This window comes from Aythya marila (assembly GCF_965140915.1).
Source record: "Aythya marila genome assembly, chromosome: 4".
Taxonomy (NCBI): Eukaryota; Metazoa; Chordata; class Aves; order Anseriformes; family Anatidae; genus Aythya; species Aythya marila.
The window spans coordinates 6,825,105-6,840,860 of record NC_139045.1 but is presented as its reverse complement, the minus strand read 5'-3'; the positions used below and the strand labels follow the sequence as shown (position 1 = coordinate 6,840,860).

The following is a 15,756-nucleotide window of genomic DNA, read 5'->3' as shown; positions in this document are numbered from 1 at the left end:
CCTGTAATCTACCTTAGATAATGTCGCAACTTCTTTTGGAAACCATATGAAGTACAAGGACATTGCTTGTCTGCGTTCACGTCCTGAACTTTACTAGATCATATGCCCAATGAATGTCATATGCCCATGAATATCATTGGGCATATGATCTATAGTCATAGACAAATGACTAATACATATTCTTAATGCTCAAGATAAGGCAGACTACTGATAAATTTACCTTATAAAAATATATAGAATTCTGAAGCAAAAATTATCAATCCCTGGCTCTACTGGACTGTTTCCTCTTTGTCATGATACTGTACTGGGTCTGGCTGGAATAAGACATTGTGCTCTGCACTTGAAGCTAGAACAGCCCTGATAGCACACCAATGTTTCATCTATTGCTGAGCAGTGTTGGCACAGCATCAAGACTTTCTCCAACCCCCCCTGAAGTCAGTAGGTGGGGAGGGGACACCACCAGGCAGCTGACCTAAACTGACCAAAGGGATGTTCCACACCCTATGGTGTTACACTCGTTAATAAAAGCTCAGAAAGGGAAAGTAGAAAGGGTGGGCTCTCATTATGAAAATGTCCGTGCTCCCAAAAAACTGCAACATGTACAGAGGCCTGCTCCCCAAGATGTGGGTGAACATCACCTGCTAATGGGAAGCAGAAAATAATTGTTTTCTGTCTTTGCTTCCATGTAGCTTTTTTTTTTTCCTCCCCCCTCTTTCTTTTCCCTTTAATTAAATTATCCTTATCTCAACTTGTAAGCCTTTTTTTCCCATCCTTTGAGGAGAGGGAGTGCGAGAGTGACGTGGTGTTCAGTTGGCCATCAGTGTGAAGCCACCACAGGTACTTCAGGAGATGTTACAGGAGAGATGCCAGCTAAGGAGCTCTGGAACACTCAACTGGTCTATCAGGTCAGATTTTTATTAATTACTACTGCGGTATTATTTGCATCACCACAATTGATGGTAAAACAAAAGATAACCTTGGTATTTTTGCTCTTCTGAATATATTTTTTTCTTTAAAAGGAATGGCTTCTCCTTTGTTCCCAAATGTAAGAGAAATGATAGAGAGACTTCTCTTATTTCATCTTATGTCATTACCTCAGGGTACCGTTGCTCTTTCTAATGCATCTGTGACTCCCTCAGACAAGAACAAGAACCCCAATCTGTTAAATGCTTGCAGAAAATAAAGAGTTTATATTCTGCACATCAGTGGAAAACCCAATAGGAGTCAGGACAGAGCAACTCCACCCTGTTGATAACATTTTCCTTCATACAGGCAAAAGAGTAAGCACTGGAATGAAAAAGTTTTGCTCTTGAAAAAAAAAAAAAAGATAAAAGGTGCCTTTTGGTGTTCCCTAACAACTCCAACATTGTGTGCTTGAGACTACAGGCATTTTCCGCAATTTGTCTCTGAAGTAACTTTTCTTAAAAGTTACTGTTGTCAAGCTGTTTCATTTCAATGCGTAGTAGGTACAAATTCTGGGGCAGCACAAAAGAGGTTTCCAAGGTTGCAGTTACTGCTGCAAGTGAAATTTAAAAGTATGCAACTAATTAAACATTTACATTCACTCTGGCAGGCATTAAAAGAGAAAAGAAGGTTGCATCTCCATGGTTGAAAACAGCTACCACACTCTTGCACAGACTCCAGCCACCACCCTACAGGATGCTTTCTGTCTTCACTGTTGTTGCCCTCTTTACTGAGCTTTAAATTACGAGGACATGTTAAGATTCTATGCATATCTTGACTTACCCCACGTGGATCCCCCATAAATATCAAATGTGTGTAAAACTTAATTCATACCTACCCTCTTAGTAGTACCCTAGCTCCTCCCTGATGACTCTGAAGGGTACGCTGGCCCCTTTAAAACTGCCTGAAGGAGGAAAAAAATGTAATGACAGCTTTCTTTGCTACCTCCCATATCAACAGTGGGTTATCTGCCACCCTGGGATTTATCCTACAGCCATCTCCCTTCCAGCCAATCTTGACTCCAGAGTGAATTTTACTGTGCTACAGTCAGAAGATTTTAATAAAATGTATTCTCTTTCTAGCTCTGGAGAAATGGAAAGCAAGAAAGAATAGAAAGCATGAATTTTCATAAATGCAATACCTGCAGAGGAAGAACCTTTGTAAAACTTAAAGTCAAGACTGCACGCAAAAGGAAATATATGAGTATTCTACAAAGGATCTTGAAATGACCTACAATAATTTATGATCGTGAGCACTACAAGCAACCTAGTTGCTATAAATAAATACTAGATAGCCACACTTTATTATTATAATATATGTGATATGATTTTGTTATCTTTACGTTACATGTAAGGACACGACTGGCCAAAATGCAATAACGGAACAAGTCCAGATAAAACTTCTGGTAAACAGGGCAGAAATATAATACTGTGCTACTAGAAAGGACCGTCTCCACAGACAGTGGAGGTTTTGTATGTGTTCTAAATCTACAAAATACAGTTTATGGATACTCAAAATATGATTTTCCTTTCGGTGCCCACGCAGTTTTAGCTATCACCCCTGTTTCTCCTAATCTTTACAACACCTGCACTCCATAACATTTCTAAAGTAAGGAGAAGTACAATTTTGGTACTTTAAACTGTGGGTATCAAGTGTCCTGTGAGCCTGCAGGTTCAATGCAGAACTCCCATATTCTCTATTTGAGAATTAGGGCCTTTGTCCTGCTTCCTCTCCTGTTCCTCAACGCGCCCCCACAAACACCTTTCTGGGTGAAGAGTGCAGGTAGTAAAACAGAAATCTTTACTGCGAAAAATCTTCCTTAGCCATCAGATAATTATTGTTTTTCCACATTGTTTTTAAATAAGGGACAGGGAAAAGAGTAAAGAAGCACACCAACTTTTTCTTCCCATCTCGATTTTCTTTTCTGGCAGAAGGAGGTCGGATTTGTAGTAGAGCGATAAACACAAATACAGAGAACAAATTGGAAAGAAGACATTACTTCAACCAGGAGGAACAGCCACTGTCTCAACCTATTACTTCTGTAATTCCCACCATGTCCAAATACATTGGACTAGCACAACCAGTGATCACAATATACTGCTTACTGTATCAGTTTTATTCATTACTCATAGATTCAAAGGAACCACATTCTCCAACTTAAGGCTGGATGTAGTCAGGAGCACAATATGGATCATGTAACATTAAAACACACTATCACACACTTTAAACAAAACAATAACGAGATCAAAATTAACAGATTAAATATTTATCTCTGTCCTACTCATCCCTACGCTGATAACTACTAGCTCTTATAATTGTTCAGCAATCGAATCCAGCATTCAGATTTTGTAAGCTTGCCCAAAAGTAACACATCTTTTCATAGGGCTCAAGCAAGTTATAAGCTAAAAATTTACAAAAACTTGACAAAAGTAATAAAAATTCATATGAACCCTTCCCCAGATATGCTTATATAATAGGCAGGAATAAAATAAACAAACAGACACAAGTTTCTTACCTGTGCTGAGACCACACTGATGCTGTCAAAACCAAGATTTCCATTGTTCTCTATGACGGCTGAGTTTGCATAACAGGTCACCCCGTTGCTGGATGACGGTGGTTTGTGTGGGTTAGCCTTATCCTGACATTGATTCTGTTCACCATGTCCTAAGTCGTTATGGCCAGTCTAGGTGACAAATTCACAAACAAGTAGCTCATTAAAACAAAAGCTAAATAAATAAATAAATAAAAATAAGAAGTACAGACCAAAAAGGAAAATGCAGGGAGCATATTCATGCTGCATTTCTTTCAACACCAAGTGAATGTTTAAATAGCAATCAACATTTTAATACTTAAGTTTTTAAATGAACTCCAAAGTTATCAAAGTTCCCCTCCTATCTAAGCATCTCTTCTTTTCAGCTAATTAGAATTGTTGGAATTTACCATTTTTACACCTTCCTATAAAACAGTTGAATCTTCATAACCTTCAATATGAGGACCAGCTTGGAAGAGTCCAGATAAGTGAGATAAGAGTAAGAACACTGGACAGTTTTCTTGGCAAGACAAGAGTAGAGAGTTCCAGGAAGTCTGAGAGGCCTTTGTCTGAGACAAATTCAGTCTCACTCATGTGAGCACACAGCAAGGAAGTCCTCAGATGTATGGGCCCTGGTTTAAGCAGAGCTGATTAACCATATTGCACAATATGGATAATTAAAGGGTCACTAAAGCAGGTCTGTGTAGCAGAGCATGGGGAAACAAAGAGCCAGTTACTGCAGGTGAGATTCAGGCACTGTCAGTCCTGGTAAATTACACTTCACAGATGAATAAGAAGATAACATGTCACATCAATTTCTCCTGTCCAAATAGGAGCTTCAGAGGCAGACTCACATTCTCTTCAGCTTTTACTTATTTCCACTTTTTGCTGATATGTTTAGCTAGCACAGGGAAGACTTGGCCCTTCAGAGCAGCTAGAGCATATGCCAGTGACAGCAGACCACACTCACATCTGGATTCTATTCCCAGCTCTGCCTGTGACTCCCTCAAAAAAGTGAACTTGCTTTCCCTCTCCATATGGATTTTAAACAGATGTATCAGAACACTTGGTAAGGCTGAAATCCTCAGAAAAAAAAATATATATATACTATCAAGAATCTCATAAAATGTATCAGGTACTTTAAGGTAAGGCTTGCAGTTAGTGACACCTTTCATTACCTGGTTATAGATCTTCAATATCACTTTCAGAATCCTTTCCACAAAGAAGAGAATATAGAATCCACCAAACACAGCAACGGCTTTCTCGATATAGTTATCTACTTTGGGGTCAAATCCAAACGCCTAACATTGAAGACAAAAGCAATGTGAATTAGTCTGTAATCTTAGTACATTTCCATAAAAACAAATTCCCTGACCACACACAAATACTCCTCAAAACTACGGACCGTCTACCAGCCAGGAGTTTCAATGAGGCTGAAGTTATGAGAGATCCTGACCCTGACACATTTATTTCTTTTTTTTAACTTAGATTAAATGTCAGCAGTGTTTTAATACAGTACAATTTTACATGCAGAACATAGTAATTATTGCAAGGGGAGGAAGTCTAAACTGTAGCCCATTAAAACTCACTAGAATTTTACCCAATGTGTTCCTCTTTCTGTCTAGAGGCAAAATAGCCCTTAGCCTTTCCCATGTCACAGCTACACGTGGAACTTGATGGCTCTGCTCACCCAGACAGAAAGAGGTGGCAGCCAGTGGCACTAGTGTACACCTACAATTCTTGGGGGATTACAACCCACACACTCACATCTCCACTGGAGCGAGCTTCTGGAATTAATACACTTTAGAAATGATTTTACAAAACAAATAACAATTCCCACTGCTTACCTCTGGAATGAGTTGGAAAATTGCATTAGAAAAGAGAGTACCGATGGCCAAGCCCACAAAGTAGGTTAGAATCTTGGGGAAATATGACTTTTTTAAGAGAGGAGTTAAAATCAATCCCAGGAGTGATGCCAAGTTAATGATAGTCACAGCCAGGAACCCAAATCCCCAAACTGTGGATAAACAAACAGAAATATAAAGTATTTTAGTATAAAATCCATTTAAGGCTGCTTTTGATTTTTCTAACATCTGAATTGGCATGGAATTGAGAAAAATACTTTTTTCCTTACTTGAAATTATACTCTACAAATATAAAACCTTAAATACGCACTGATATTTAAGACGTATACCCACAGAGGGGAAATATGCAGAAATACTGTTTGGGACCACATACGAGCCCGGTCTCAGTTTTTAATATCTCAGATAGTCTATCTGCTGCTAGTATAAATCATCTCTCTCTACAGTCAGTGAAGATTGAGAACTAAAGCTTAAGCCAATATTCAAGGTAGCTATAGCATAGGCTTATGATAAATTTTGTTGCTGGTCTCAGGGTTGCAGGTCCAATTGTCATTTACTCCTGAACAACTCCAAGATACAAAGTTCGCTGTCTTGGCTGTCCTATACCCAAAAATCCTTCCTGATAAAGGATGACTCCTTCAAATCATCTTGAGGTGGTAACTTTCTGTTCCTATCACTCCTCCTCTTCCTACAGTTGAAAGTACTTCTACTTTGTTGAAAACACTGTCCATCATTACTTATTGCACATATAAGGTGGAAGATAGCTGACAGTAAAGACTGTTAGAGTAGAGAAATGAAAACATACAAAAGAGAGGTTCTGGGTTCAAAAAGATGGGCACAAAGGAGGAATATTTTTATTTATTTATTTATTTATTTAAGAAGTGGCATATGCACCCAGTTTGGCCATAATTTAGCTTCTTTCACCATAAGCATTGTCTCAGATTTTCAGAGTTCAGACACCAGGATTTATATGGTAATATATCGTAAAATACCATAATTATTCTGGCATCTAAACTACAGGTTCTGAGAGTTTTGCTGTTGTTTTTTTACAAGTATCAAAAAGTTTTGCTTCTGTGCATGTCCACTGTTTTACCCAGTTACATCTCAAATCCCTGTGAGTACAAAAAAGCTTTAAAGGTTGCACTGAAAAAGCCTACACCGCTGCCTCAAGTGAGGCCGCAGAATCACAAAGATATCCACATAGACAGGTTGTCTATAAAAATCCAACACAAATTAAAAGCGAAGCCAACACAATGTTGGATATATGAGAACAGTTTGGTTTAATCTAGAAAGTTGCATCCATCCAACAGCCTCATTATCAGGTTTGCCATATGTACACAGAGAAGTTACCGTAAATTCCTTTCTGCGTAGCAGAAAGGGATCAGATTGCAATCTGCAGCCCAACTTTCCCGTAACACGTTGTCAGCAAACACACTAAACCAGATTCATCACCTGCAACTTGGATTGCTGTGCTTTGTTTGCACAGGGACACATTTTCGTTTGTGACGAACTTTATATTGTGTCAAGAACAGGAAGAACAGAAAGCATTAGAAGCATTTAAGGCATTTGCAAGAGGTGTGCCAATGCCAACCAAAACATTCACTTGCCATTTCTGAGAGACAGAGAGAGGAGGAAAAACATACAACTAGATATGGTTAGATCCACTAAGCTACTCAGGAGCATAACTTCCATTACAATAAAAGATAACTACGCTTGTGAATGCATTTCTGAAATCAAGTCTACGGTAAACAAATGGGGTTCCAGTGTCATCATGAGTCACAGAGGCTGTTTGCAGTTTGGGATTACCATACAAGCAGGAGGCTCTCAGTTTAACATACAGGTAACTCCTACACATTTACCCTGTCCAAAATACACGTTTCAAATTGAGTTAAAATACATGTGTGTGTGTATGTATATATATATAAAATATGAAGTACTTAGTGCATATGCCCAAATTACCTTGCTGCAGACACAGGAAATCAGAACAAGTTTCAAAAATTTTGATTAAAAATCCCCACTACTACTTACTACTTTCTACAACAAAAGACAAAGAGGATAAATTCGCAAATGGTACATATAAATCAGTGGGTGACAAGAATGATAGGAGAATGGAGCTTTAAAGCAAGCACAGAAAAACAGGTCATTGCCAAATGCCGACAGAAGTTCTCACAACAGCACTTGCTTTAACGTTCATACCGGCACTCTTTGTTCAGAACAGCAGCACGTACTGGGACACTTAACTTGCAGTACATGCTATAAATGATACACCTTTCATCATTTCGTATGCTTAATGCAGTGGAACATGTCCCAGTGTACTGAAGGACCTGTGTTTGCAAATAAATCCACTGGTATGTAGTACCCCCTTTTGTCACAACAGCAGCAACCAACAAAGCCCTTCTTCTTCCTAATTTACCAGAGATTAGTGAGGCCAGAAGGCAGATGCATTTTATTTTTGAAAATCTGGCCTAATCTGGATGGCTCAAAGTCTTTGGGATTTAGCATATTGATATTTTATTTTTTTATTCATTTACCCAAAGTGGAAGAGCAAGGAAGAATTAAAATACGTAATCAAACAACATCAGACGATGAAGGAATGAATTGTTCTCCATCCTAGGCCTTCCACAGATCCCACAGTGAACCTCAGTAGTATCAGGACTAGTTTAAACTAATAAATCTTTTGAAGGAATAAAATAAATCTAAGATTTTTCTTGTATGTTCTCCAGGAAAGTGCTGTTGACCTGAAGTGCAATTGTAAATAATAATGGTTAAAAAAATGATTACCCCAATTATACAGTTATGGGAATTGGTGCTGCAAGAAAAACACCACAAATAGAAAAGAAACAAACAAACAAACTAATGAAAGTGATACAATTCCAAGATAACCAATGCTGCCAAAGTTGCTTCACTGCTGCATTATGGACTGTATTTCACAACACCATGTGTGCACTGCTCTCTTAAAATTGGGTTGATTCACTAGGGCTCTATCCCCATTAAGCTTTCCCTGAGTGCATCCACCCCCCCCAAAGAGTTGGCTGGGCTGACTTCATGTTCCAGAGCCGAGCACTGCCACACAGCCTATGCAGAGGCTGGTGGCATGGATGGCTTTTGCCAACGACCATTATGCTTTCTGTCTCTACAACTCTGGCCCCAACAAAGAGATCACCAAGCTGCGAAAGCACGATAAATGCAAAAAATTAATGGCAAGAGAGCAAGTCCTCCTCAGGACACCATTGCTCAGTATAGTTCCTCACAAGAAGGGGGGACTACTGCTCTGGGCCTTCCTGAGACAAGCTCAGGCTCCTCCTGAGCCCTTTCCTGGAAAGGAAGAAACCAGGGTGTTAAAACCTTGCTGAAAAAGCCAAGCAGACCACACAGACTCTGTTTGCCTTGGACAGAAGAAATGCCACTGGGCATTTCCAGCTATTTCATGCCCCTTTATACTACTCCCTATTACATTTCAGAGGGAAAAAAGAAAGGGAAGGACATGAGTGTGCCCCTAAGGACAGCTAGGTTAGATATTCAATATACAACCCCAAGGAAAAAAGACATGCTATACACTGTCATTTAACTTTTACTCTGCTTCCACAACATTTTTTTATTATTATTATTGCCAGCAGCTGCCCCATAAAGCTCACTGTATTAAATTCTTCTTTATATCTTATCTGTTCATGTTTTGGAGAACAGGGACTTAACAGCACTTAAATGTGTGGGAGTCCCTGAGCAGAAAACTCACATCAGCCAAGCTGGAAACATGCTCTGAGGATTTTGCATCATGGGCAATAACTGAAATCAGCTGCTCCAAATGCTGCCACAATACTGATTCGTTTGGTGATGGGGCAGGGGACAACACATAAATCAACAACAGCAGGATACATTTGCAGTAAAGCCTCCGTTTGGCACGGGACACTTCTGTGAATCTCCCTTCAAAACAGATACCACTGTGTGTCACAGCCTCATATGCTTGGGGTTTAAAATACCCTAAGCATGGGCCTCGCAGATTTCTCATGCTGCAGCCAAGGGAGGGGCAGAGAAAAGACTGCCTTGCTTATCTGGCTACTGGACACTGCTTCTGAGCTGGCAGGATAAAAGAAAAATAGGAGGGGTGGTCTGACTAGCTTAGGCAATCAACTACAGAGCAAGCTTTCCACATCACCATACACCCACACACACAAACACACAGAACAAAACCAAACCAAACAAACAAACAAAAAAAGATTCTACACTGTGGTGGAGGTATTGTAAATTTCCTGAAAATACGTGCCTTCATATGGTATAAACCATCATGGTAAATTGATATGCCGTGGTTGTGATTAATCAAATATAGTTTAAATTATCCACTGGCATAGGTAAGTTTTAGGAATGATGTGTAATTCTTAGTGACTACTGTCACTTACAACAATCAGGGTGTTATTAATTCTAAAATTTCAAGAGTTACAAAAAACACTGCAGTACCTTTGCTAATAATTACTACCACTGGGAATCTGCTCATCCAATATCCCAGTTTTTAACTTTAAGTCAGTTGAATCCCTGGGAATAATGACTTGACACCGAGTCAAATAAATAAACAAATGATAAACAAATTTGATCTTTATCAATGGAACAAGTGACCTCATTATCCAGTTGATTCATCCCTGTCCTATATTGTCTATTGCACTGTACAGTTCTGTGCACAATAAATATAAAAATAATAATGAGAAAAATAGGAGGAAGGAAGATTAAGGTTACTCAGGCATGTGATGATGTTCCACGTAGAGGGAGCAGCACAGAAGACTGCAAGAAGGCAAGAGTGGGAGTTCACAAAAATGTGAGTCTTTTCCTCAGAAAAAGAGCAGTCACTGGCCTCCTTGGTGTCCTGACATCCAATTGCAAATAATTCCACTTAAATACAGCCCCTTGCAAATCATCTGCACAAACTTTTCCTACTTCCACTTTCTCTCCTATTAACCAGCTATTAGTGAGAGCCCTTACGCCTCAGGGCACAAACTACTGTGCAAACAAAACAGGTCAGAAAGACATTTTCTCTAATGAACGAATCACTCGGTAACTATCTACTGGCCTTTCCCTAAAGCATTTTGAAAAGATCACGGTCAAGAGAGAGGATATTTGTTTATGTACCCTGGTGACCTGAAACACCCTCTTATGTTCCCACCTTATAACTATATCCCCCTAAACAAGGCATTCCTATTATGCATAGATAAATACTTACTATTTATCTCAGAAACCCCCACACTAATCACAGTATAAATGAAATAATATAACTGACCTTGTAAAGACTGTGGTTTAGTTGCATCCACAAAGTTTTCCTGATGATGACACGGGTGAAAAATTAGCTGTTGCAAAACAGCAGGACATATCGTAGGGAAGTCTGTATCTGATACACGACTGTTGTTCGGTATTCCATGCAAAGAAAAAATTTCCTCCCCAGTCAAGCACTAGAACAAAAAGGGTTTTTTTGCCAACTTAATACAATAACATAAAACCAAAAAAACAAGTCACACACTAGGAAACACAAGATCTATAACGTGAAAATACTGTAACACATTTTCAAGGAGGTATACACACCGTTTGGACACTGCATGTGAAAACATGGTGATTGTTTAATGTGAAGCAAAAGTGATTTGAAGTATTTTAAGATAACTCACAAATCAATGAAACATGTTTTACATTGACATTTCCAAATCCCCCACCCCATGAACCAGGACAGTCAAGTATTTGGAAAAATTGCTTCAAAATAGTTAAAATTCCATGTAATTACAAAATAATTACATTTAAAAACAGACCAGATAAACTTAAAATCTTACTGTCAGAGTAGCATCAGAAAATGATTGTTAATTCCACAACTGCTTATTCATATGACTGCTTCTACTTCACAGCAATGCTTCGTATTTCCTCAAACAAGCTGTTCATAAATTGTCCAAATGGAAGCAGTCAGCATGTTTTCATTCATTTTACAGCAATAATTATTAGCAACAAGGATTATTTTGTAAGACCATCCCGTATTCCTGTGAGACACTCTTACTCTGGATCTTCACTTTGCCTTCAGCTCATGGTCATTACCTAATGGGTCAAGGACAAATGTACACAGTAGTGCTAAACCAGGCTGGGAACAGGGCTGGTTGCTCTCTTGGTTATTTTCAACCAAAAAGCCAAAATACTTGAACTATAAAATATCTTAAACTACATCTCCACAGAAAAATTGAATACTTTTATATGAAATGTTCCATACCACAGAGGTCTTTCATGTAACGCTTTCCATTTATTCGCATTCATGTTTTCCTATAACGATCAATAAGCAAATACTGTTCTTTCTTGGCTGCACACAAAAGTGGTTTGGCTTGCTGATGTACAACACAAACCAGGGATGAGTCTCAAGAAAAGAAGAAAAGCTTTTAGGATACAGCGTTCACTGTAGTGAGTCATAGTGTGAATGCAGGAGTAGAGCACTGGAAGCCTTAACAAATTGTAAACAAATGATCACTCCCTGGTCTTTTCAGTTTTACCTTCAGATTCCATAGCACTCCTCCAATAATTCAGGATTATTATTTATAAAGCACATTCCTTCTAGAGATAAGACGAAGCAACTGCATGTCATTTATTTCAGAGCTGCCTCTGTTTCCACTATTAAATGTTACTGTCCACAAGGTGAAAGGCATGCACATACCATTTTAACTTGACTATTTCTCATTTAGCCTGGAGGAAAAGAGCATTCAGGCCAATACAAGTGGCTTCAGCCAAATTAAGTCCAGAATGTTCCTACCCTTCTTCTTGAATGACCCAGTCTAGGAGAGCGCTCACATACACACCTGAACTTAAACAAATGTCTAAATTTTGTTGAGACCACGAGACCTTGAAGACCGAAATATATACTGACAAGTTTTCCTGAACTGAGATTTACAAGCAGTGTGGATATAGAATCACCCTTCAGTGTCAACACTGATGTCAAAGCCTCAATATATCTTTAAAAAATATATTTATCTAAAATAAATGTAGCTTGATAGCAACAATTTCTGTTTTTGTTTTAAAGCACGTTGACCCATTTAATCTCAATGGAAGCAGTGCACAGAGAAATCATCACTGAAGAGAGTTTCTAACAGCCCAAGACATGAACTTCTGGAGTTTTTCTAAACTGGTTCTGTGTCTCATCATTTTACTGTTAACTCTGCATTATGAAATAATGTAAAATATGTGGCTAATATTTCCAGTATGAAACAAAAAGAGAGGATAGTTGTGGTCTATAGGAATAGTTCCTATACCGTGCTTCTTGTATTACTGGCTCACAGCCATTTCTAACGGTCTGCAGTGAAAAGCTGATAGAAAAACAAGCCAGTATGCACTGAGATTCGTAACATGGCTATCTCTAAGAGAATTGATCTTTAACATCTCTTTCCTAGAAATATAAAATGGATGACAAGTAATTTAAAATACTAACAAAATAATATTAGTTTACAAAAATACAAACCACGTTGTAGGTTGAAAAAAAGAACAGATTATGGAGTGAAAATATTATTCAGGCACAGCATGAATTAGAAAACTCGAGACTTACAACGTTGGCTATATACAAACAAATATGTAAGAAATACCACCAGACAAGAGAGCTTTTATATGAGGACAAGGAACAGCATTTTGTTTAATTACTATTATTATTTAGATCGGGGACAAACCCAGAGGATAGCAATTCCTGAAAATGATTCATTGTTATAAGTCACCTCATCCTCTCAGCAACACCTACACGCATCCTTGTGCTGAAAAGCAAGCTTGTGTGAGTTCCCTGGCACAATTAAGGGATTAATTAAAAGATTCAATCTATTAGAAGCCTTGGATTGGAACAACTCATGTTTGCACACTGCAAAACTCTGTACTTATCTTTGCAGGATAAATATGTTAAGACAAGCACACTGCTGTAAAAACACAAGCTATTTATTCTGTAAGACTGACAGATAACCTCAGCCAAAAGATAATCTAGCCTCATGGAACAGGGGACTGAGAATGATGTCCTGGCTCATTAAGTCTACCATCCCATCCGTTCCTTGCTATTTAGTAAGCCTTGTCACACTGCTTATGGTGAAGGGACTGGCCCTGGCCACAACCTGACTGTTACCCAGTGTTGAACTCACATCTTCAAAGAAGATATAACTGATCATGCCTCTGAACTGTTAAAAAAAATAATTATAATAATAAATAAATGCTTTTATCACAATTAAAGAGGACTTCACTCACTACAGTTTGCAGCATTGCAACGTATTCAGACAAAAAAAAAAAAAAACAAAACAAAACATAAAATCGGTTACTCAATTAAATGTTTACTTTTCTCATGGTAAGCTGCTGCCAAAAATGGTTGGCCAATATGGGATTTTCTTTTAAGATTGTAAATGACATAAAGTGATGCCCAACTATCTCGATTCTCTTCACACCAGTATCACATATCTACATAAATGAAAAGCATATGCAAAGCTCACCAGATTCTTTCCAGGAGAGGATGGGATAACTTGCTCAGACAAAAATAATGCAAGGAGACCTCTAACAAGAAAATTAATAACAAATGCTATGGGATCAACATTTCATTTCATTCCCTTTTCTGACCTTGTACCACATTCTTATCTTTGCTCTACCTGTTTTATCTGTAGCATTGCACGCATGAAGCACTGAGATGCCAACAGCAACCTGTCACTGTGGTTTCTAGATGTTGCCAGATTAAATCCTATCCTAGCCTGCACCAGAGCTGAGCAGTGGGTCACACAGTAACAACAGCAAAGAAGGAATGCCATGAATATCTACCTTTTTTTTCTATTATTATTTTTTTGACTTAGCCTGAGCCTGGATGAGGCAAAATGAAGACAAATTAATGTCTTCCCCAACTTACTTTTAACAAATCAAAGCATTTAATGCTGATTCAGTGATACTTTTTTTTTTTTTTTATCACTTATCCAGGCGTGAACTGGGTGCTAGGAGACAACCATGCATTCAATAACCAGCACTTTATGAGAAAGAGTCCAACCACGTGTAGCTGCTCGAGTGCCTTTGTGCGCTTTAGGGATGTCACACACCCCCCCCCAACATGTTTAAGGCAGCCTGATGTGGGGAGCTGAAAAACGTCCATAGATGCTGAAAGTCACTGAAGATATTGTAGCAATAAGACACTTCAGGGGTAGAACAGAAAAGCCTATTTATCTTCTCACTGACCTGGCAATGTCAGCTCATGGTGCTGGATCAAGACCATAAGCCACACACTGTCAGGCCATTCATCCTTCTTCTAAGGAGCACTAGTGAACGAGTGAAATGCTACCAAAACAAACAAACAAAATAAAAATCAAAGCAGATACTAACCTAGTTCTAGCTTATCCAAACCACCAAAGTTACTGTTTCGACTCATCGTGACGTGAAAACGTGTGATAGCTGACCACTAAGATTTTCACTTTGTTTTGTCCAAATGTTTGATATAAAAAACAAAATACGTTACATTAAGACAGTATTCAGGCATAACATAAAGGCTCAGCATAAATATAGTTTTAGAAAAGTCAAAGAAGGAAATTGGAGTACGATTTTAGCACCTTCTGACTACCCCAAAGCATAAAATAAAGGCAACATTAACAGGCGTTCTTTCCAATGCCCACTTACTTTCCCTGTATTTTTTGACTAAAACTTCTGGGCACGTAGTTAAAACCTCCAGCATACGCATGTATTAATATCATACCACAATGAACCTGATGACAGAAGATCAAATATAGTTTTGTTTTTACATCTTGCTAATAATGTAGAACAGCGAGTAAACATGCCATCATCTGTTACATAGAAATTGTTAGTAGTTCTATACTTATCTGTAGGACTAAAATGTGTTGGAATTCCACAGTAAAGTGTGAAAAAACTGCAGTGACCATTACTTGAGTTTCCTCAGTTACTATTATTTCTCTGAAAGGAAGTCTAAGCTTATACAGTAAGGAAAGGTGGTAACAGAGAAAGGAAAAAAAAAAAAGTGAAGAACAAAGAAAATGCAAACACAAAACATAGAGAATTACAAAAAAGCTCAATTAAAGAAAAAAAAATAACTAAAACATAAGGAAATACAGACAGATCAGTCAAAAATTCTAAAATACAAAAATATTGTTGGTTATTTTTTGTCCTGTAAGACACACATACGTGTCTTCATGGACATCATACAATTTAAGTTACCATAAATGTCTGTAAAATTTTACACAAGTATATGTTCAAACACCATCATCAACAAATTAAAGCATTTTTTCTTCTGCCTTATCTTTTCAAGTCAACCTCGGTATCAAAGGAAAACAGAAATCAGACATCCCTCTTCTTCTGACTCACGCATCCAAACTTTCAATTTTTAAGAAAATGGATCAGCTTCTGGTGGACCTTTGGAGATAAATAAGGTTACTGAAATTTTTATCTGAG

The 15,756-nt window shown here is 38.2% G+C and overlaps 1 protein-coding gene across 3 annotated transcripts in view; it reads right to left on the bottom strand.

Moving 5' to 3' along the window:
- The window catches only part of SLC39A8 (solute carrier family 39 member 8), a 64,816-nt gene that overhangs the window by 10,990 nt on the left and 38,070 nt on the right, over nt 1-15,756 (bottom strand). For all 3 annotated transcript variants that reach the window (XM_082760208.1, XM_082760209.1, XM_082760207.1), the window contains 4 exons: nt 10,619-10,787; nt 5,341-5,510; nt 4,672-4,794; nt 3,479-3,646 (listed from right to left, as the gene is read on the bottom strand). In XM_082760208.1, coding sequence (XP_082616334.1) covers nt 3,479-3,646; nt 4,672-4,794; nt 5,341-5,510; nt 10,619-10,787 — 630 coding nt within the window. The remainder of the gene's footprint in view (nt 1-3,478; nt 3,647-4,671; nt 4,795-5,340; nt 5,511-10,618; nt 10,788-15,756) is intronic.